A 22,726-nucleotide genomic window follows, 5' to 3' on the forward strand; every position below is an offset into this window, starting at 1 on the left:
CCTTGGAAGTAGTGATCTTTAAATTTTAAATTTACTTTTCTTCGACTTTATGATTTAATTAGTGGTAGAAATATTTACTTCCTTTTTAGTAGGGGTGGGCATTCGGATTATCGGATTGGATATGAAAATTTCTATTTGGATTTTCGATTTTCGAATTGAAGAAATTACAATTCAAATCCAATCCAAATAAACTCGTATTGGAATGGATTTTTAAAGTTCGGTTTCGGATTAATCGATTTGGATATTTTGGATTTTCGGTTTTGACTTTTGAGTATTTAAAGTAGGCTTATTAGAAGCAAAACTCATGTGCCCCAGTTGCCAAGTTACAGGTCTTAGCATAATGTGAAACTAAATATGTGGATTCAACAAAGCGTTGTTACCACTAAACCAAAAGGTATAAAGTCACATAGTCCAATTATACATTATTTCCTCTATTACATTGGAAGTTGCTTATTCTAAGAGTAGCGAAGTTAACTCCAACTTTGCAAGCTATATCAGATTAATTTAGTAGAAAATTGCATATTGGACATAAATTATAATGGATAGAGTCGCAGGGTAAATCCATTGGACCTTACGACTAATTAATATTGAGCACATTAAATCCATTGGACCTTACGACTAATTAATATTGAGCACATATAATATGGGTAAGGCTAAATAGAAGGTATAAAAAATTTGGATTTTCAGTAGTACTAAATCCGATATCCAAAAAAATTTAAAATAAAAATTGAAGTCCAATCTATAATCCAAATATTCAATGGTAGAAATATTTACTTCCTTTTTAGTCTAGGGATATTATAGAACATTTAGTTTCCTTCCAAGTTTAGTTACTACATTAATTATAGAATATTTAGTTACTACATTAATTATAGAATATTTAGTTTTCTTTTAGTTTAGTATCTATAAGGAAAATAATATACTTTTTTTTTATTCTCTTTATTTCTCTATAAATAGCGATCTAGTCTTTTATTTTTCAATACAAGAAACAATTCAAGAATCAAATACAAAGAGTTATAATTTATTTTCTCTTTAGTTTCTTCTATTCCATAACAGTAGTATCAACGCCAGGTTCATTCATCTCAATGGATTTGTGATTTCATTAAAGTTCAACCACTTTTAACCCATACCTATTTTCAACCCAATTTTAACCCTTGCTTTTATTTTTAATGCAGGGCTACTTTAAACCAATTTTAACGCAGGGCTAATTTAAACTAGTTTTAATAAATTTTTAACCCATACTATTTTTAACCGTATTCCAAATGATGTCAAATAATAATCTCTCTTTCAATGCCCCACAAACCTTCACCGGTAAAAGCTATCAAATTTGGGCAGTTAAGATGAAGTCTTATCTTGAAGCTTATGATTTGTGGGAAGTTGTAAAGGAAGATAAATGTCAAGACCTATTTTTCTTAGGCCATGCGGACACTTACCATCCCACCTCGGTAAGCGAACCCTCAACCCAACAATGAATAAATACACGAAAGAATGAATTTAAAATAGCGGAATAGAACAACTACGTAAGTCTCACGGTATATCTATATATAAGTAGTAGAAAGTGCGGAAGACAATAAACAACCCCAGGGTCTAGTCTGAATAATACAAGAGCATCTAAGGAGAATAGTACAATCTGGAATACTAATACATAAATGTCTATGTCTCTGAAATAAAAGTAAGACATATGATAGGAAAGTCTTCAGGATCAGCGGACGCCATGCTCACCTTGGAAACTCGAGAGAAAGCCGAAATGTCGATCAACCATGGGTTACAGAAGTTGATCCAAGCTGGTACTCTGCATTCATAAAAGAATACAACAAGTGCAGGTCAGTACAAACAACAGTATTGGTAGGCATCATCGGCCGACTAAGCATAGTTAACACAATTCTGAAGATAAAGCAGATAAGCAAGGAAACTAGCAAGTATAAGACAATATAATCACAACTGAGTATCTGTCATCGCCTATGTAAAGCATTTAAACCGAAATATGTCAAGTCTGAATATATCCGAACCAATCCAATCATCACAATCCAATCACCAAGCATCTCAATGTAGTCATAATGCAATGCAGTGCAATAATGGCATGAATATGATGTAATGTCATGCAAATGAGGTGTACACAAGTAATCCGGACAGAAATATTGACATCTCGGTAGCACAACCCAACGTGACTCGCGAAGTCTATGTGCCACCCGTCCCGGATCTTTGCACAACAGACAGATGGGACCCTAGCTAATTGCTCACAAGGGGAGTCTCACCGGCACCACCGTAGGGGACCCGCGGAGTCCATGCACTAACAACGATTTCGGGATATCATCGGAATCGACCATGCAACAACGATGCCGGAATATATCATCGGCCATCTCACAATCACTCAAGTAAAAGAGTTTGTCAAATATCAGTCTCACACAATCAACGATTCTGGAATTGAACCTCGGACATCGGCCTTCTCACAATCACTCAAGTAAAATATCAAATATCGATTTCATACAATCAACGATTTCGGAATTGATCTTCGGACATTGGCCTTTTCACAATCACTCAAATAAAAGATTTTATCAAATATCGATTTCATACAATCAACGATTTCGGAATTGATCTTCGGACATCGGCCTTTTCAGTTTACTCAATCAACGATACCGGATCATCACCGGGTATCAGCCATGCATCATGAATGTGTAAGAATGCGTGCAATGCGTATATCAATCATCAACAATCAAGTTCAATATCACAAGTACCAACAATGCGATACGCCAACAATGTATCATATCACAATACCAACAGTGGTATGCCAACAATATATTAATATCACAAGTATCAACAGTGGGTACGCCAACAACATATCCAAGTACAAATACTAACAACGGGTAAGGCAATTCTATCTCAATCAAGACGATAACACAGATTCCAATAGCTACCAACTACTCATGGCATCAAACTATCACAATGGAACAATCAAGCACACATAACGGGGTGGCTAGTCCCAACACACAACAGAGTCCAACCTAAGGCAATATCTAACCCGACTTCATACCCGAAGGTTCACATGATATCTCCGACAGTATAATCTAAATATGTGCTTCGCTGTACGAAGTCTCACCAAAGGCAAGCCATAACCTACCTAGATTACCGAACCGACCAACAACTCACTCATTTGTCTTGCCCTTCCGTTGAACCTCAGAACCAAAGTAGTCTAAGCATAATTGAATTCTATAATAGAAATCATGAAGAATGATTCCATATTGCTACTATTTCAATTCGATCAATTCTAACCCTAGAAATTGGGAAACATGCCCACAAGGGCAAAACAGGAAATTCGCAGGCAGAATACCAAATTAAGTAGTAGGCAATCATAATACAACCATTAATTGCTGATTTAGCCCAAAGATTAGCCTAATTTCTTATTTCAAGCAAAACCCCTAATTTGGGTATAAACCCTAAGTGTTCAATTCCAAAATTCAATGTTAAAAGTGGAAGATATATGATTAATAATCTTAGATTAGTCAATATCTAGCATAAATATCACCAATTTATCATTAATAATCCTAGGAACAATGTTCTTCCAAACCCTCTTCCAACTCTTTTCACCATGGGTTTATTAAGGGAAAAAGGGAATCTAACATGATAATGGGTTAAAGGAAGAATGAAGAAATGAGCAAGATTTACCTCCAAGATTCTTCGACAAATATCCTTAAGAGCAGTTTCTTCAAGCTCAACTATCGAAGTGGGAAATCATGAGGGTCTAAGGTTTATTTAAGACAGACTTAAATGAAAATACTAGCCCATCACCGCAGCATCGGTAGTGTGGCCTCTATAGCGGTCCCGCTACCGTATGCCCAATAATACCCATGGCCGCCCCAGCGGCCAACACACCTCAACAGCGGTGTCACTGTTGCGGGCATCAGATACCAACATCCCCCGAATTTTCTAAGTCTTCAATCGAAATCCCGAGTTACTCCTGAGGCCATCTGCTCACAAACTAAACACATAGACCCACACAAAAATATGTTGTGAATGCACTCATGGTCTCAAAATTTCCAACGGGGGCCTCGTTGACTGAGTCAACCCCCGATGCCTTAACTCCAATTTCACATCCCAAGTCCCAAAATGCATCCGAGTGTATTGGGAACCGAACTAAATACACATACAAGTTCTAAACGACCACCCGGACCTCTCGGAATCGACGGAAATTCGAAAAAGGTTCGTTTGCCCAAAAGTCAACTTTGGGTCAACCATTTTTCACTTTAAGCTTATATTTTCACAAAAGTTGCCCGAATTCGGTCTAGAGACCTCAGGAAGCGTGTCAACGGTCCTCTCTGGTCAAAAGTGAGCTAATTAATGCTCGGAAACGGGCGAAAGCGCCGAAGAGACTATAACGACCAAACGGGTCGTTACAATAAACCCATACAACCACTTCCTGAAATTTCTACTCCTGCCCAAATCAAAGCCCACTCAGAAGAGAAAACCAAAAAGTACAAAGCCAAAATTGTGATTTAAAATTCTGCTGTTGATTCAATTTTTTCTAAAATTATTGCATGTGAAACAACAAAACAAACTTGGGAAAAACTTGAAAAGGAATATCAAGGAAGTGACGAGGCTGACGAAATCAGATTTTGAACTTGAAAAGAGATTTTGAATCTCTTAAAATGCAAGAGGGTGAGACGATCACTCAGTATTCTGATAGAATTTCCTTGATTGTCAATAGAATCATGTTGCTTGGCGAGAATTTCAAAGATAACAGAATAGTTGAAAAAGTCCTTGTAACTATTCCTGAGAGATCTGAGTCTAAAATCTCCGCTCTAGAAGAGTCTAAAGATCTCTCTGATATCTCTCTTGCAGAATTAATAAGTGGTCTTCAAGCACAAGAGTAAAGAAGAGCTTTCAGACAAGATAAAGTTGTTGAAGGTATTTTCTATGCAAAACACCAAAAAGGAAAAGTTGACTATCCACCTTGCAAATATTGCAAAAAGAAAAACACTTAGAAAAGTTTTGTTGTTAGAGAACAGCTACAATATGTGGAAATTGCAAACAAGCAGGCCATGTTACAAAAGTGTGATGATGAGGATCAACTCTTTTAGATTGCCGCAACAGAAGCAAGGAAGAGTGCGTTTTTCAAGAACAATCAAGTCTTCAAACTCAAATTGGATACACAACTTGAGTTTGAGGGGGAATGTTAAAATTTACTTTCCTTCCACTTTATGATTTAATTAGTGGAAGTAATATTCACTTCCTTTTTATTCCAGGAATATTCTAGAATATTTATAGCCTGTTTGATCAAGCTTCTAAAATCAGCTTATTTTGAAAAATATTTTTTTTTAAAAGTGGTTTTTAAAAAAAATACTTTGTGTGAGAAGCAGTTTGTGTTTGGTCAATTAATTTAAAAAGCACTTTTGAGAAGCAATTAGCATTTGACCAAGCTTTTAGAAAGTGTTTTTAAGTGTATTTTTCTCAAAAGTGCTTTGGGGTTGCTGACACCTAATTTTTGACTTCCCATAATTTACTTTAATTACTCAGAGTCCTTGGATGATAAATAAAGTGAATCATGCATTTCAAAGGGGTCAAAGTAATTTTCATAAAATTGTTTGGATCAGCATTTCTCTCTTCTAGATTGATAAAATAATTTCCATAATATTGTGAATCATCTAGGAATTAATCGGTACATTTTATGACATTTATGAAATGTTTGTGAGATTTAATCAAAAGCAAAAAAAAAAAAAAGAATTGTTTACTTAATTGATAAATTTTCAAAAGGTCAAATTAACAAATGATTTATTCTCTTTAAATCCAAGGAGCTTGAGTAATTAAGAGAATTGACCATTTTTCCCCTCAATCTTTAATTCTGTGGGTTTGCATATGTTATATCCCGCATTTTTGTACAATTGGATAATTCAAGACAATCGCGGGAAGACTACAAGCAAGGCCCTATTTTTGTTTTGCTTGGCATATGAGTTGCTTATGAAGAATTTAGAAGCAGGAATATTAAGAAAGGTCAAGGGCATAAAGGGAAATTCGCAATATGATTCGTGGAATTATGGAGGAAGACGAAGGGCAAATTTGAAATTTGGAGAAAAACAATTTTTCATTAGTTGTAAGATCAAAATAATATATGGGCTTGGAAATTAAATGGACCACCTAGTCATCCATATGGTTGGGCTTAGGCCCATAAAGAATTAATGAATGGTATTAAAAGATGAATTAGTCATCTTAATTCCATAACTTTCTAGAGAATTCAAGAGCCAAAAAAAAAAAAAAAAGGAGCAAAACTCCATAGGCATTTCGGCCAAGGGCAAAAATTTCCAAGGAAATTGACAAAAATTTCTTCAAAAATCATTTCCTACCAATTGAAGGGCCCCTAGTAAGGTGGAGTGGTCTTTGGAGCAAGAAAAGTCCATATTCATAAGTTGGAAATTCAAGCAAGTTGGAGAATCAAAGAAGGAGGTAAGAATTTATACTCTTTTATATGTTATGGATGTATATGTATGTTGTAGTGTACAAAAATGGATGAAATTCATAAGGAATGTGAACATGGGAGTGGTGGCCGTGTGATATATGTGTGTGTGTGGAAATTATGTGCCAAGTATTTTGTTTAGTGTTTGGTTGTTATTGTTGTGAGTGTTATGTTGATAATGGAAGTTGAATGATTTTGGAAAGGTTGTAGTTCTGTATGCATAATGGTGGCCGTGTGGTGTATATTGTATGTATAGCCGTGTATATGTGTTGAATTATGAAGGAATGGTGAGCAAGTTTTATTTAGTATGTTGGTTGTTGTGTTGTGAACTTTATGTTGCAAATAAAAGCCTAATGAGCTTAGTGAAGTATTAGTAGTTGGAGGCTTGTCTTGGAAGATTATGTAAATTGAAATTATGTCCTTACATGTATGGAAGATAATGATATTAGTATGGTGTTGTTGGAATATATATTATAAGGTCGTTATCGTTTTTATTGGAGTTGGAAGGTTTTGAAGGAAGTGATAAATTGATTAAGTTGTTATAATATATCTTGGATTGAGTATGGAAATTGTTAGTATGGTTGTTGATATTATGATTGATAGTTTGGCCGGGTTGAATTCCCGGATTGTTGTTGATGAGAATTGGCTAAGTTGATCTTTGGGAATCATGTATTTACAGGGGAAGTGCTGCCGAAATTTCGGTAGCCAAGTATTATCTTAAGATTCCAATTCCAAATGTTCTAACCAAAGTTGGTAAATGTGACCAATTTGTAGATTTTGGCGGATTTGCAACTTGAATTTGGAACAGCATAAGGAGCGGAAAGAGGTATGTAAGGCTTCACCCTTCTTTCTACGGCATGTTTTAGACGTAATATGTTGGATATGAGCCTCGGAGACAACCCTATTCTCCGGAATTCGTACCTAAAGTTTCCCCTTTTTCATTCAGTAGAATTGAATTAAAATTGTGTAAAATGTTGGAAGAACTTCCTAAACCTCTAGAACTCGCATAAATAGGACCCGACCACCTTGAAACCCTCACAAGTAACGCCATGACATGTAACATATGTAAATTTGGTACACCGCCTCATTTGACCCGAGGTGGGCCCATTGTTCCCGGATTTTCCTTATTGTTACGCTTGACTTACTTTGAAGTTGAATCCGAAAGAAACCTTTGATCCTTATTCCGTTATCAAATGACAAGTACTATACCTATTCCAACGAGAATACTTCTATGATGATAATGATAACGATGATGTTAGAAAAGAGAATATGCCTATGATAAGTATGACCAGAATGATTCCACGACCAAGATTTCTAAGCAAAGGATTCAATGTGAATACGAAGGTGACAAACTAGTTCTTGATTCTTATCTCTATTTCTTAGCTATGACACTATGTTCTAAGGATTTCAAAGCCTATGAATTGACGTCTATGATGCCTATGATTTCATACTACGTTTTTCTTCTAGTACTATTCTTCGTTGGTAGTCTCGCCTTAAAATACTCGTTCCTTCAAGGTGAGACAAAGCGGTCACGGTTATTCCATAATGCAATCGGAGGTCACCGACCTTACGTCACTCCTATGGATATATGATTTTCTTTGGGCTCTCTTGCATGCTTATATGATATATATATATATATCTATGAAATATGTATATAAACATGGGGTGGGGCGAAGGGATACATGGGGATGGGAAGGGAAACATGTTTCACTGCCACCTGGTCAGCTGGCTTATCATCCCGGACGCGGGATGCCCGGACGCGGGATATAGATATATATATGGGCGAGCCGATGTATTTCGGTGCAATGTGGGCGAGCCGACATTGTTCGGTGCTATGATATTACATAATATACTATGATATGCTATGACATGTTACATTGTGAAATAAGCTCTATTTTCTATGAACATGAAAAAGAAATGTTTTCAAAGACAGCCAAGCATGCATGGTATCCGGCCTGAAAAGGCAGTCCTATGTACAGGTTACTTTCTTGTCTCATTATATGTCTATGACTCCATGATATTGGTAATCATAATCTATGTTCCTGTTTTTATTAATTTCCATGCCTTACATACTCGGTACACTATTCGTACTGACGTCCCTTCTTGTGGACGCTGCGTTTCATGCCGCGCAGGTCAGCAGGTAGACGGACCTGATTCCTAGGAGTTCTATCAGCAGTAGTGACAGCGCTCCAGTTGTCCCGGAGCCTCAGTCCCTTGGTACTATTTTGTGTATATATTCGGGCACAGCAGTATTCGGCCCTTCCTATGTATATGTGTACTATGTTTAGAGGCTCGTAGACAGATATGTACAGTTAGATGTTTTGTACTTTTGATGGTCCTCGTCGTTGTATAAGGTGCTAGTAAAATTTGTTAGCCTATGTTTATAAGTATGCTACTAATGTTAATGTTTAGTAACAAAAAAATATGTGGTATAGTTCATGCGGCCCGCTCAGTAATAGAGGTAAGATGATAGATAAGGGGTGCTCGGTACAAGTATCGGGTACCCGTCGCGGCCCTAGTTGGGTCGTGACAGCATAATTGGTTGAAATTAATAAATTATTTTTAGTATCTAATTAGGTTATTTAATCAATTAGAGGGTCATCATTGCAAATTGGTTTTAATTACTAATTGTTTACATGATGGCCACAATTGAATTAATCAATTCATTGTTTAAGACAATTGGGGTCATAATTATAATTTAACCTTTGAGTGACTTTAATTGAAATGATCAAATCCATTGGCAAATCAATTGAGGTCATTAGTGCAAATTTAGTTTTAACTAGTTAATTAGGATAAATACGACCATAAGTGAAATAATTAATTAGATTAAGATTAATTAGGGATATTATTGCAATTGGCTAATAACGGGGTTAAAAGCGCAACAATCATTTAGTTTTAAAACCAATTGAGGCCATGTTTGCAAAAATGAACTTACTAATCGTATCCTAAATTAATTACGTCTTAATTTGATTATAACCACATGCTACGGTTAATAATTGGTTGTTTTAAATGTTTACCTATTTTATTTAATTACCCCTCCTACCCCTATATGCATATATGCATCAAATATGCATAGATATATTTACGTAGTATACATTTAGGAGACCCCCCCTCCTCTTTCTTTAAAACTGGACCAAGGCCCAGTCCAAGTCGGACTGACCCGGCGCAGTGCAACAACAAAAGGGGGCAAACCCCATATGCCCCTTCATTTTCACAAAACACACGCCAAACACACCATTTCCTTTATCCCCTTCTCTCCCTTTCCTCTTCGATGAAACACTAGGGAGCGTCGCCTCACTTTCTTCTCTCTTCTCGCCTAAAAATGGTAAAAACACAGAGGAGTTCAGACGTTGTGCAGTTGTGTGTGTTCGTTTGTGGAAAAAATTTAATGTTCCCACTCGTTTTTATCCAAACAACGCCTACAAGGTAAATTACACTCTTATTTTTCACTTTTCTCAGTCAAAATGTACAGATTATGACGTTGTTGTTGTTGTTTTCGAATTTTCAAAGCTTAATTCAGATTGGTTCTTGAAGTAGTGTCAAGGATCGATCTAGAACTAGATTAATCTGACCGTATATATTTGTTTTCTTCAATCCAAATCGTTGAATCTATAGATAAACGTTTTTACACCTAGAAATCAGGTTGTCCCACATCGATGCCTCAATGGTTTGGGATAACCTGGGGTTCTATAAAATAGAACCCCAACCCTTGCTATTTCACAAGTTTTCAGAATCCTAAAAGCTTGAGATTTGAATTTAAAAATTCGAAACTTGAGCTTACCAGTATAATGTTAGGCTTTAACTTTAAGGTTGAAGTCTTTCTAGTTCTAAAATTTATTTTCTTTGTGTTTTGTGTGGCTGAATGTGGGATTTGGAAGCATAAAGGGTCTTCAAATCCATTTTTGTACACGGCTGCGCATAAAAAAGGTAACCCTTTAATCTTGTTATTTATTTTGTTATTTTTAGTAGTTCTGTTATGTGATAATACCTTGTTTTTGCTATTAGTTTATTTTGGTTTGATTAGTGGTAATTTGCTGCCTTAGTAGTGCTTAAAGTTCATCAGGAATTTGAGATAGATGTTATACTCTTGTCCTCGCTAATTATGTGGTTTAGCCTGAATAGTTGTTGTTTGTATGAACTAAGTGTGTGTGCGCCTGGATAATGTTCCTAATGTTGCTCCATCTGTGAAAAGGTATAAACTGATGTGTGCTTTATTAGATGCTAAGGCTCTGTTTGGTTGTCCTTCCTTTAAACATAATGAAGTATAGTTAAGCATAGTTATATGATTGACATTAGTGACTTTAGTAACTTTCTAGGTTAATGCTAATCCTGTTAACGAGTATGAGATTACTAGAAAACTGTAATGATCCAAGTTGAATAGTTTAAGGTATTAATGAGGATTGAATAAGTTCACTTTGGCAGTATATTTGAATACAGAGATTTAGTTCTAGTTATTTAGATGACACAGAGGTCATTACATGACTGTTTGAGCATTAACTTGCATTGTAGGAGTTGTTAATGAGACTGATTAGCTTTAGGTGCCTATATGACATGTTTATAAGATCACTACTTGACTATTTGTCCTCTTAATGTAGTGATACTTGTTTGTAAAGTCCAATGGCTTAAGCAAAACTTTTAAAGGTTGTTGTATGACCCCTGTCTTGGACTTTGAGTGTGTTTGTAGCTCTTACCTGTCTAGCTTGTGCTACTTCTCTTCTTAAGCTGTGATACTGTGATACTTTAAACCTGTATCCCTAAATTGGAAGCATCTTAACTCTGCATATGATAATCTATGTATGAAATGCTCTTTCTATTCTTGATATCTGTTGATACTGAGTTGTTGTATAATGTGAAGTCCTGGCACTTTCTGTAATTTGCTTCTGTACTTACTAATTTGGTGGGATTATGATATGTAATAGCTCATTGTTTTGATGACAAGAATGATTAAGGGTGGGGTTAATAAGTGAGAATTGATTAAGCTAAGAAAAGCATGCTATATTTAGTGTATGTGGGAATTCCATGTCCAATTCAGATATTTGTCTAACTTTATTTAAAAACTGAAGAAAAACCAATCTGAAAATGGAATATTAAGATTACTGATGTCTTGCTAGGAGGCTATAAAAGCTTAAGACCTCAATTTGACCATGACTTTTAGGCTGAACTTGACTAGAGAAGTTAGTTGGCCTTATTATTGATTCTTAGGTTGGTTGATTGATAGGAAAATGGAACGAGAGAGTCTGTATGAATGAGTTTTAAGTCACGTAACCTTGAGAAAGTCTTTTAAAGGAACCTTGGAGTAGGGATTGGGAAGAACCAAGATCAAACATGGTTCATAGTACCTTTCCCTCAAATAAAGGGTGCCATGGCATGCCTCAAAGGACTGTGGGGCATATGTGCACTATGCATGCCTTCCTGATTCCTATTGTTATCAATAAACCAAGGAAAAAGAGGGGTAAGTTTGAAACTGTTTTGTATAGGCTGTGTTTGATAAAGCTTAATAGATGAATTGTGTGTAAAGGGATTGATTTTGGACTAGAAGAAAGGGATTTAATCAAGAAGGGAGTTTGGATGCTAGATTGATTCAGGGAGAGAATAAAAGACCAAGAGATCATGGAGACTCCTTAAAATCCCTCATGCTAGTTGTCTTCCCTTTTTGAGATACTGATAGTACTTAAGTACATAACTGTTTTGCTTATTTCGTTCATATTTCATTGCAATCACAGCATGCTTGAAGTTCTGAATCATCATCTGTGCATCTTTTCCATCCATTTAATCTTGATTGAGACCTCAAAGGTCATCTCTGTGACATTCCTCAAAAACTGAAGTCTGATTGCATTTTATTACTATCAAACTGCCTCTGTCTATTCATGTTACAAGCCCCCATGATCTTGAGTATTATTGCTAAATGCCTGCTTTGGTTCAAATATGACATTGTTTCTGTGTTAAGTCCATTAGAAAGTTCCTAAGGTTGACAAGTAGGAATTTTTGTGATTAATCAATATGTGAAAGCCCTCCCCATGGTCTGCCCTGTTTTTCCCTGCCATGAAGTTTGTTTCCTTTATATATATGTGCCTCCCCTCTTTTTCTCTGCCATGAAATTTGTTTCCCTTGTATATATGTGCCAATTTCCACTTCTGCTAGGAGGGAGTAATTTGTCAAGTCTGAAGGTCTGCGTGAACCCCTACATTGTCTGAATATGCTTAAAAAATCGACACCTGATCCTATAAAATTAGTTAGCATTGCATGAAAAGGGGATAAAGATTAAGTAAAGAGTAGATCTTAACCTCGAAGCCATAGGAACTGAATTATCTGGACCATAAGAATCATTCAGGATCTTTGCATTCATGGTATAACTGATCACTTACCCTATGCCATATCATTCAATTGAATCATAATCAAATTTGTGTATGCATTGTGTGTTTCTACCAAATTTGGCTAAGGCATGATGATTGTTGTCATGATTCTGATTATTTGAACCTGCTTATGTCTTGTCCAGTCTGTGATGCTTGTTTGAACTAAAGATCCTACATTTGGTATTAGAATAAACTTAAATTTCAAGACCAACTTTCATGGCTGTGCCTTTTGGTTGCAAGCATGTTGGCCTACTGGTTAACAGAATTACATTAAGTATTAGTATATCCCTATACTTGTCATAATAAGTTGCTAAAACCTGAACCTAGGGACTGAACTTGTGCGTTAGGAATGACTTTAACTTGGTTTTGGGAATAACTCATTTGATCTACTAATGGTAAGTATGGGATTAGAACTTGCTTAAGAGTTAGACATACATAGGATATACATTAAGTTACCAAGAAAAAGGGAGGGTATATATTAGATATACATTAGATATACACTGAATATATACTTGGATTGGGTTTTGTTTGGAAAGAGGACGGGACTAGCCCAATAAGGATAGTGTGCCTTCTTTGTTAGAGCCCAGAAATAAAGAAGGCTTGAATATAGTTTGCTTTTGTTATTAGGGCCCAATATTGTATATTTGTATGTATACTGTTTCTGTCTGTAACCTGTGCATGTGTGTGTGTGTGTGTGTGTATCTATATAACCGCGTCCCTCTTTTTCTCCTCCTCACTTCACGTCTATATGGGCCAAAACTAGCCTACCTTTTGGTCTAAAATCTGAACCTAGGGACTGAACTTGTGCGTTAGGAATGACTTTAACTTGGTTTTGGGAATAACTCATTTGATCTACTAATGGTAAGTATGGGATTAGAACTTGCTTAAGAGTTAGACATACATAGGATATACATTAAGTTTCCAAGAAAAAGGGAGGGTATATATTAGATATACACTGAATATATACTTGGATTGGGTTTTGTTTGGAAAGAGGACGGGCCTAGCCCAATAAGGATAGTGTGCCTTCTTTGTTAGAGCCCAGAAATAAAGAAGGCTTGAATATAGTTTGCTTTTGTTATTAGGCCCAATATTGTATATTTGTATGTATACTGTTTCTGTTTGTAACCTGTGCATATATATATATATATATATATATATATATATATATATATATATATATATATATATATATATCATGTAGAAGTATAATTAATTATGTGATAAGTTCAGTAACTATAAACTAACCGCGTCCCTCTTTTTCTCCTCCTCACTTCACGTCCATTTAGGCCAAAACCAGCCTACAAAGGCCTAACAGGCGAATTCTTTCAATATCAATCGAGTCCGAAAAAGAATAAGAAAGGGAAGCAAATATTGTACGCATAGAAGGCCCAGCCACGGGTGAAAATGGCCAACCCCTAGTGTTATATCCTATTTTAACCGGAGTCAAAATAGTTTACAACATCCCGGTAATTTTGGAATTAATTAAAGTTAAGAGTCGCCACCTAATTATTTACGGTGAATTAGGACACCTAAAGTTCATTAAAGTTATTTTTAAAGTTAATTCCGTTTAAGGTCTACAAAACTTAAGGTAGAGATAAGGGTTCAACTAATCTAGAGGGAAGGTATTAGGCATCCTCTAAGATTCATTAATAATGGTTAACCGATCGGACTTAAAGTTAATTAATTAAGGCTAAAAATGTAAATGTAACATTTTATAACATTTAAGAAATATTTTTTTATAAGTATTGCTAAAGTTATGGATAGATATAGAAGAATGTTATTTAAATTAGAATAAAGTAGTAGTTTACAGAAGAAGGACTTTAATCATATAAAAAAAATAGACTGGATTAGTCAATACGTTAATAGGAACTCAATGATCTATTACTAATTCATTTTTAACTGTTTAGCTTATTAAGTAACAAATAAAATCGAAAAGGCAATGAACAAATTAATTTCTTACTATTATGTGAAAAGTTTTCTGAAAAATATAACTACCTCTTTATGAAAGTTGGGGCCTTGTTTGGGAACATAAAGATATAACTAAAGTTTGGAAAAGATTCATCACTTATTAGAAATGGTCATTTATAGCCAATAAAAGAAATACCCAGACAACTAAAAAAGGGATTTATAAAATAATGCTAGGACTCTAACTTGAGGTATGTGAATGGTTTTGAAATCGGACTCAATTCCTTAGCAAATATCGATTGGTTTAATTATACATTTAAAGTTAATCGCATGCTAATCTTAAACCATTATATCATGTATTAAGAGCAGCAAACACACACCCAAAGAAATCATTCAAAACACCCATTCAAACAAAACAATAAGCAGAGTAAAGAGTTGAGAGTTAAAAAAAGAAAAAGGGAATCGCCATGGGCGAGCCTCAACCGAATTTCATTGTTTTCTTGCTGTGGGATGAAATTAAGGAATAAGGAACGGTCGACTCCATGCACGGGCGATGTATTAATGCCGAGTCTCAATTTGGAGACTCCGTTTTGAGCGAGTCTAGAATTGGGACTCCATTTTCTCCGATGTGTACATGTAAAAAAAAAAGATAAAGATTAGTGACAAGGAAAATTTACCCGAGGATATCATGGTTTAAATGCATACATAACATGAATTTAACTTGACCACGTAGGTACTGATTTGTTTTAGTTAATTCTCATGACACAACAAAACCGAACCCAGATTATAAATAATTTACACGTCAGGGACAGCAATAAAATGGTAGCAATTCAACAACCATAAGTAGCGATTTTTCCCAAACTAGGTGTCAGAATAGAGAATCTGCTCAGTCCAGTATAGCAACACAATTTGCTCAAAATTTATAACAGCAAATTGTTCCTAGGACCACAAGTTATCTGCCCTTAAGGACACACCACAACCCAAATGAAACAAAACTTATCTATAAATGAGCATCATAAACCAGACCAGTTCCTCTAATAATGCAACAATCTTTCCTACGAAAATTGATACTTCGAACCAGCAAATAGCCATAACAATGACAAAGTGCAATAACCTCTGAAGTGTAGCATTTATCAAATTAGTACTATTTCATAGCAAACAACAAACAACCACAGTTCATAGTAGACTAGCTGAATTTAGAAAAGTAAACAACATAACACAACAAAGAGAAAGAGATGCAAACATACTAGCAAACTCAACATTTTCTCCACGCAACAACCTGGAGAAAGAAACAGAATTTTAAAAAGGGAGGGATAGTAGTTCATGTCCTACACATAAGGATTGAGAGGGAAAAGATTAACCGAGTAATCCAAATAAAACTTAACTCACATAAAAGTTGAAAACAGGACATAAGTGAATGTTTAAAGAGAAAGGAGGCTTGCAATTTTTAACAGAAACTTTAGCCAAAATACTTATCATTTATCGAAGAAAAATCATCCTTAGTTTAATTTCATATAGAAGGGAAGAGAAAGCAAACTGGAGAACATCTAACTAAACAAACTTAGCTTATATTTGAACTCAAGAATTCTATAAAGGAATGCATATTTAGATTGACGCCTAATTGATACTTTCTTTCAGTCGCTGCTCGATGCACGACTTATAGCAGTCAACTGAGTGAATACACCCATAACTTCTAATAAATTCTTCGAACCACAACCCGCTAATTTAATTTCTGAACCTTTTTATCTATGGAATCCAGGGGATATGAATGCCCAGGATTTACACGACTATGCTAGGTAGAAAACATTTAGAAGTGAAACATGCTATAGAAATTAAAGGGAATAAACTCCAACAGTGTCCCTTTTTGACATAGTATGACAGCAACCACGTTAGCAAAGAAATCATTGCATACGACCATCAATCTTGTTCAAGTATATACAAGATATACATGATGTAATTGGTAAAATTCCTTTCATAAGTAACTAACAATTGAGTGTCATACATGAACGACTCCAATTAAGCTTAACCATCTAAACAACCAATTAAGCTAACACATATAATCTTATTAAGGCAGATTAACTACATCATATAGCTCCTACATCTCGAACAAGCTGAATTAGTAAGACATACTTAGCAAAGTAGCTAATTATCATGCCAAATCAGGATCATAGTAAATCAAAATAGTTCTAACTATATGATTTCACGTAGAACAGAACTAATCCAGAGGGAGAAGGAGGATTTCTGACCTTTTCCGTGTACAGTGAAATGGGGCGTCGGGTCTCGAATCTACACTCGACTACGACGAACGATTCGAACCTCAGATTGAAACGAACCAGAAAATTTTGTGTCTAGAAAATGTTCAAGAACGGCTAAAAGTAATTTATCAACTCGCATAAAATTTAGGGGTAAGCCAACGAACCAGAAAAAAAAACTCCCCAGCTGAGGACAATAGGGTAGTATTTATAGGAGATAAAGACTAGGGTTTTAGTTTTTGAACTCGAGATTTTGGCCGGGATTTGAAGCGGGATAGCCGTTTAAAATAAAAAACCGAATCTCTAAAGTTGATTTCTTCCTCAAAAATCAGAAAGTGTTTTGGCCCTTTGTGTGGTGATCGTTGAAGATAGGAGAGAGGGAGACGTTTATTGGATGTTGATCTGGAGATATTCGAAAATGGGTCTGTTTAAAATCTCCCATGGCTGTGGCAATATAACTTCTTGTTTGAAAGAGGAAAGGATGAGGGAGTGAGGCGTGAAGAGAGAGCTGTGCATATTGCACGAAAATGGGGTGGCAAGATCTGCCATGGCTGAAAGCAAGTCTGTGTTTTGCTAAATGGAGGAAGAAGATGATGAAGTGCGGCTGTGTCTTTTGTTTTTGCTTAGGGTAAATGAATAAGAACAAAAGGTGGGTCGGGTCGTTGCTAAAGATGTGGGCTGGACTGGGTGTTTGTTGAGCTAGCCGAATTGGTAAGTGGGTAGGGCTGGTCGAATAAGTTGTTGTGGGCTGCTCCGTTTGGGCCATAATTTGGTTGAAATATCATGGCCTTCCTCCTTTATTTAAATTATTATTTGGGCTTCTAATTTAATAACTAGTACAATTAATAGTAATTAATATATAGAAAGTAAGGATTTACTGAAGTGTTGATTTGTAATTAATTTAACGAGTCCAAAATTCGAAAATAAAAATGACAACGAACCATTTTGAAATTTGTGATAAAGTAATGCTAGTAATGTTGATAGTGAAAATGAAAGTAACGATATTAATAGTAATGAAAAATAAAAATAGTAGTGAAAACAAAGTATTTAGTTCGTTAATAATTTTAGAAGCCCAAGGAAATAAATTAGAATAAAGGAGGGACAAAATTAAGTGTCAACACCTAGCCTTCCCTTTCTCTTTATTTATTTATTTGCACTGTCTTTCATGTGTAAATTAGTTGTATTCTTGTCACAACCCGACCCGAAGGCCATGACGGGCACCTGGTGCTAACCCACCCGAGTACCTCTTATGGTACATTCGTATTCACATCTAGGTGGACCACATAGCTTACTCATGATTGTTATACATCAATAATGCTAAACTCATTGGGCAACAACACCTTTATACCATCATTAACAACTATGCCTACATCAATATACATAAGCCGACGAGGCCATCAAAATGATATACAAAATATAAGCCGACAAGGCTTCAAGACATCTAACCATATACAACTGTCTACGAGCCTCTAAGAAGAGTAGGTAACATCACATAGGCGGGACAGGACCCCGCCGTGCCCATGTATGTACACAAAAGAATAATACCAAAAGCTATAGCTCCGGATGAAATGGAGCTCCTCTAAGTAGTCCCTGAATAAGAAAGCTATGGATCAAGCCTGTCTCCCTGGCCACCTGCGGCATAACGCAGCGTCCACAAACAAAAGGACGTCAGTACAAAGATTGTACTGAGTATGTAAAGCATAATCAACATCATAATAGGAGCATAAGAAACAGCATAAGATGGGAGAATCGGGAGATAGTAGAGCCATCATCATAATTACTTACTTACTTGTATTTCGTAGGGACCTTCCATTTCTAATGCGTGCTCGTGTACACACATATAAACATACACACATATATCTACATCCGTATCCATATTCATATCCGTATTCATATACATATCCATATCCATAGCATACCCGACCATGGAGGTTCGGTGGTTTCACATACCCGGCTATGACAAGGCTCGGTGATTATACATACCTGGCCCTACCAAGGCTCAGTGTCATCCGTACCCAACTGCAGTGGTGTGCGCGCAATAGATATCATACCCGGCCATGTAAGCTCGGTGTTACATAATAGTCATACATACTTAGACACGTATACTTAAGAGTCCATAAGCATCATTACCATTATCGTTTTTGTTACGTCTATCCTTGAAGGATCAACTATCATATAAAGGATGCAATGGAATCATGAAAGTATCGAGGATCATGAGCTTTAGTAGCTTTGGAGATAGAATCATTTGGAGGGCATTATAGAACTCATGAAAGGATACATATATATAGCCAAGGAACCATGCCTTATTGAAAGAAGGATTAGCCTTACATACCTCTTTGTCTTCTCAACTATCTAACGTTCACCGTGGAAGCTTGAATAATCTACATTTAGAAGGATTCATGCCATGATTAAGCCTTAATGATACTCTTAAATTCAAACTAGAATAGTTCATAGTCTAATGAAAATTGGGCAGCAGTTCCACTATTTCGTCTAACTTCCACCATATCACAAAACAACTCCCAACAACCACAATAACATCCATAATACACTCATAATATCCAATTCAAGTAATCACATTACATTAAGCCTTCAATATTCACCCCCATGTTCAACTCATCTAGCAACTTCACACTCATTTTAGCACATTTTTCATATAACGCTTCTTCATCACCATTACTACCTTCCATAACATGGTTATATCCATATCATACTAAGAATCATGACTCCATATAGATTACTACTCATAAACATCATAAAAGCTACATTTAGACTTCCTTTTCTACTTTCTTCTTCTACCCTAGTCTTTCAACCTCTCCATAGTCCAAATAACATGAAATAATCATAAAACTTACCTTTGATTGAGTAGGAATAACCCTTGGATGGAAATAGTTCACTTGAAGAAAAACCCTAGCTTCAATCCATAAAGTTTTCTTGACTCTAGCAACCCCCAAGAGCTTCCTTATACTTGATTCCCTTGGATTAATGATATGAGCCTTTGATTTCCCTTGGATTCTTGTATATGAAATGTATGGAATGTTTTAGAGACTTGGAGAGAAGTGGTGAAGTGTGAAAAATGAAAATAATGAAGTGGGATCACATTTATATACTTGAAAATAACTCAGCCCGTGGGGTGTTATACGGACACTTATACGGTCCGTATAACATTGTACGGTCTGTATAAGTAGCCGTGGTTCACCGTCATGAAAAACATCTTCCTGCTGGGGGTTATACGGACCCCTTATACGGACCGTATAAGTAGTTGTATAACTCCACTTCCCTGAAATGGTTTCCGTCGTTTCGTTTGATCTCCAATCCTTATGGAACCTTCTTAAAACTTGTTTAACACTTCATTACCAATCTAAGGAGAGTTACAACTCTCCTTTAGGATATCATTAAGTAAACATTAGCTCGGTACTTTACGAAACTTTCCAAAACACAACATATACTTTGCCCTTCTTAAGGAACTTTCTCCTCTTACTTCCAACATCTTTGAAATCTTAACTAGGATCGTTAAATAACCTTTCTTACTTATAAAAACATCGTATTCATCTCACCTTGCAATAGTTTATTTATCACATGATGACATGAAATTTTTCCGAGGTGTAACAATTCTGTATTTGTAAAAGTTGTAAAACTCATATATATTATTGGAATTCTTTATTGTTTAAACTAGTCGTCTTAGGACAGCAGTGCTTGTGCCCTTTAGTTCGACTTTAGGTCCCCCAAAAATGACTTTTAAAACCTGAACTTAATATGAATAATATTCAAGTAAAAATGGTCAACAAATGAACCCGTTTCGATAAAAGCTAAAAATGAGGATTACGCTATTATGGACATGGCTATATTTTTCTTGAGTAAAAACCAAACCGAATTTTGAAATCAAAGAATGCATCTTCTTTTGTAGGTTAAACTCAGTTTTATTTTCTGAATCCAAACAAGCAATAAATTAAAAGATATGGGCCGAGCCCAGTACTGAGAAAGCAAGAACTTTGAGGCTGAGGTCCAGCTGAAAAACCAACACATCTTCTTGGACTGCACTGAATTAATTTTCAGAAATGAGAAATAATAATGAAAATTTGGGCCGAGCCCACACAGAAAATGCAATCTCTTTTATCACAAGTATTGGGCCTTAAGTTTAAAATCAAGGACAAAGAAAAAGATCAGTTTTATGTATATTCATAATAAAAGCAAAACCTTTTTTATATATATACAAGTTAAAACCCATGTGGATCATTCATAAATATAAAAGTTTTAGATAGGATGTTCTAAAATGTATTAAACGGATTGACCCGAGCCACGTATGAGTCAAACACGAACGAAACGTATTTATATTCCGCACTTAAATATAAACAACTCTTCATATTTTTTACAATCGATACTATCCTTATATATAAAAGGAAACTATTTATATCCAGATATTATAAATCCGAACCTAAATACCCTATATATAAAGGGGATATATTCAATTCATTTCCAAAAAAATGATATGCAAATGACAGATTTTATAAACGCGGGAATATACACTAAATAAACAATTAATGCAAATACTCATACATTGGAATTCGAAGGTCAACCGTATAGTACGGATCCTTAATACTAGGGTGTTTAACACCTTCCCTAGGGGTTCACTAGAACCCTTACCTAGAACTTTGGATTACGAAGGTTTTTTCACGACGTATGAATAAACCCTTCAAAATTGGTTTTTCTAATTTTTTAAAAATTAGGTGGCGACTCTTCTAAAATAAAGTCCAAAAGAGCACCAATATGTTCGAAGTAGCTTTCCGAGAGCTAACCCCTCTCACGAAATGCGAACTGTAACAGGGGTCAAAGCTATTTTTTTTAGCTTCTGAAAATCTGCTTCTGCTACTCTCCAAAAGCACTTATTTTCTCTCAAATGCTTGGCGAAACACATCACTTTTCTTTTTAAAATAAGCACTTTTTGAAAAGAAAAAAAAAACTTATGGAGAAAAATAAGCTTGGCCAAACAAGCTATTAGTTTGCTTCCAAGTCTAGTTACTACATTAATTATATCATATTTAGTTTTTGTTTAATTTAGTATCTATAAGGAAAATAATATATATATTTTTTAATTTTATTCTCTTTATTTCTCCATAAATAGAGATATAGTCTTTTACTTTTCAATATAAGAAACAATTCAAAAATCAACACAAAGAGTTACAGTTTATTCTCTCTTCAATTTTCTCTTTAGTTTCTTCTATTTCATAACAGAGCTCATGGGCAAAATTTCAGGTTTAACAAGCTTTAACCAATGGGCAACACTTTTGACTTTTGAACTTGAAGATTTGCCCATGGGGCAAGCTGGGATAAAAAATCAAGACCATCCATTTTCAAGGTCATTGAGTGTAATTTCCTCGTTGCATATACCATAAAGTCATACTGATATGTGATGCGTTTATTGTTTTTCTCGCCCTTATTTACAGCTTTGAAATAAAGACGATTAGACATGATTTGTGAGTAATCTAATCAGATAGCGAGGTTGAGTATTGCATGAGTTCTTATAGATTTGTCATGACTTGCATGCCACAGTTTTAAAATTTATTTTCTCTTATTTTAGTAGTAATTTTTGAATAAATTTATTTTAACATTCTGAAATACATTTTTTTCTCTTCTCCATTTGTAATTTTGAAATCATGACAATCAGGTAGGATTTTTTAGCCAAACAACATGATAGTTGGGTCGGATGTAGCATAAGTCATATCAGTCTGTCATGACGTATAGTTACAGTTCACCAATTTTGATTTCACTTGTCGGCG

General features: G+C 35.4%; 1 protein-coding gene across 1 annotated transcript; it reads left to right on the plus strand.

Annotated features, from left to right (window-relative positions):
- The first annotated feature begins 4,640 nt into the window (after window positions 1-4,640).
- Window positions 4,641-22,456, plus strand: LOC132607982 (uncharacterized). Its single transcript, XM_060322064.1, has 4 exons — window positions 4,641-4,845; window positions 9,612-9,868; window positions 10,321-10,369; window positions 22,203-22,456. Exons 1-4 carry the CDS (start codon window positions 4,641-4,643, stop codon window positions 22,340-22,342), a joined length of 651 nt encoding a protein of 216 aa, XP_060178047.1. The 3' UTR covers window positions 22,343-22,456.
- Window positions 22,457-22,726: the final 270 nt, after the last annotated feature.

This window comes from Lycium barbarum, chromosome 8 (assembly GCF_019175385.1).
Source record: "Lycium barbarum isolate Lr01 chromosome 8, ASM1917538v2, whole genome shotgun sequence".
NCBI lineage: Eukaryota > Viridiplantae > Streptophyta > Magnoliopsida > Solanales > Solanaceae > Lycium > Lycium barbarum.

Bases quoted from the DNA above. Each gene is read 5' to 3' on its own strand.
- LOC132607982 (XM_060322064.1), top strand. From the start codon at position 4,641: ATGCAAGAGGGTGAGACGATCACTCAGTATTCTGATAGAATTTCCTTG. The intron at 4,846-9,611 runs GTCTTCAAGCAC...GACCCGGCGCAG, and splicing joins TCTTGCAGAATTAATAAGTG to TGCAACAACAAAAGGGGGCA. The intron at 9,869-10,320 runs GTAAATTACACT...GGGATTTGGAAG, and splicing joins ATCCAAACAACGCCTACAAG to CATAAAGGGTCTTCAAATCC.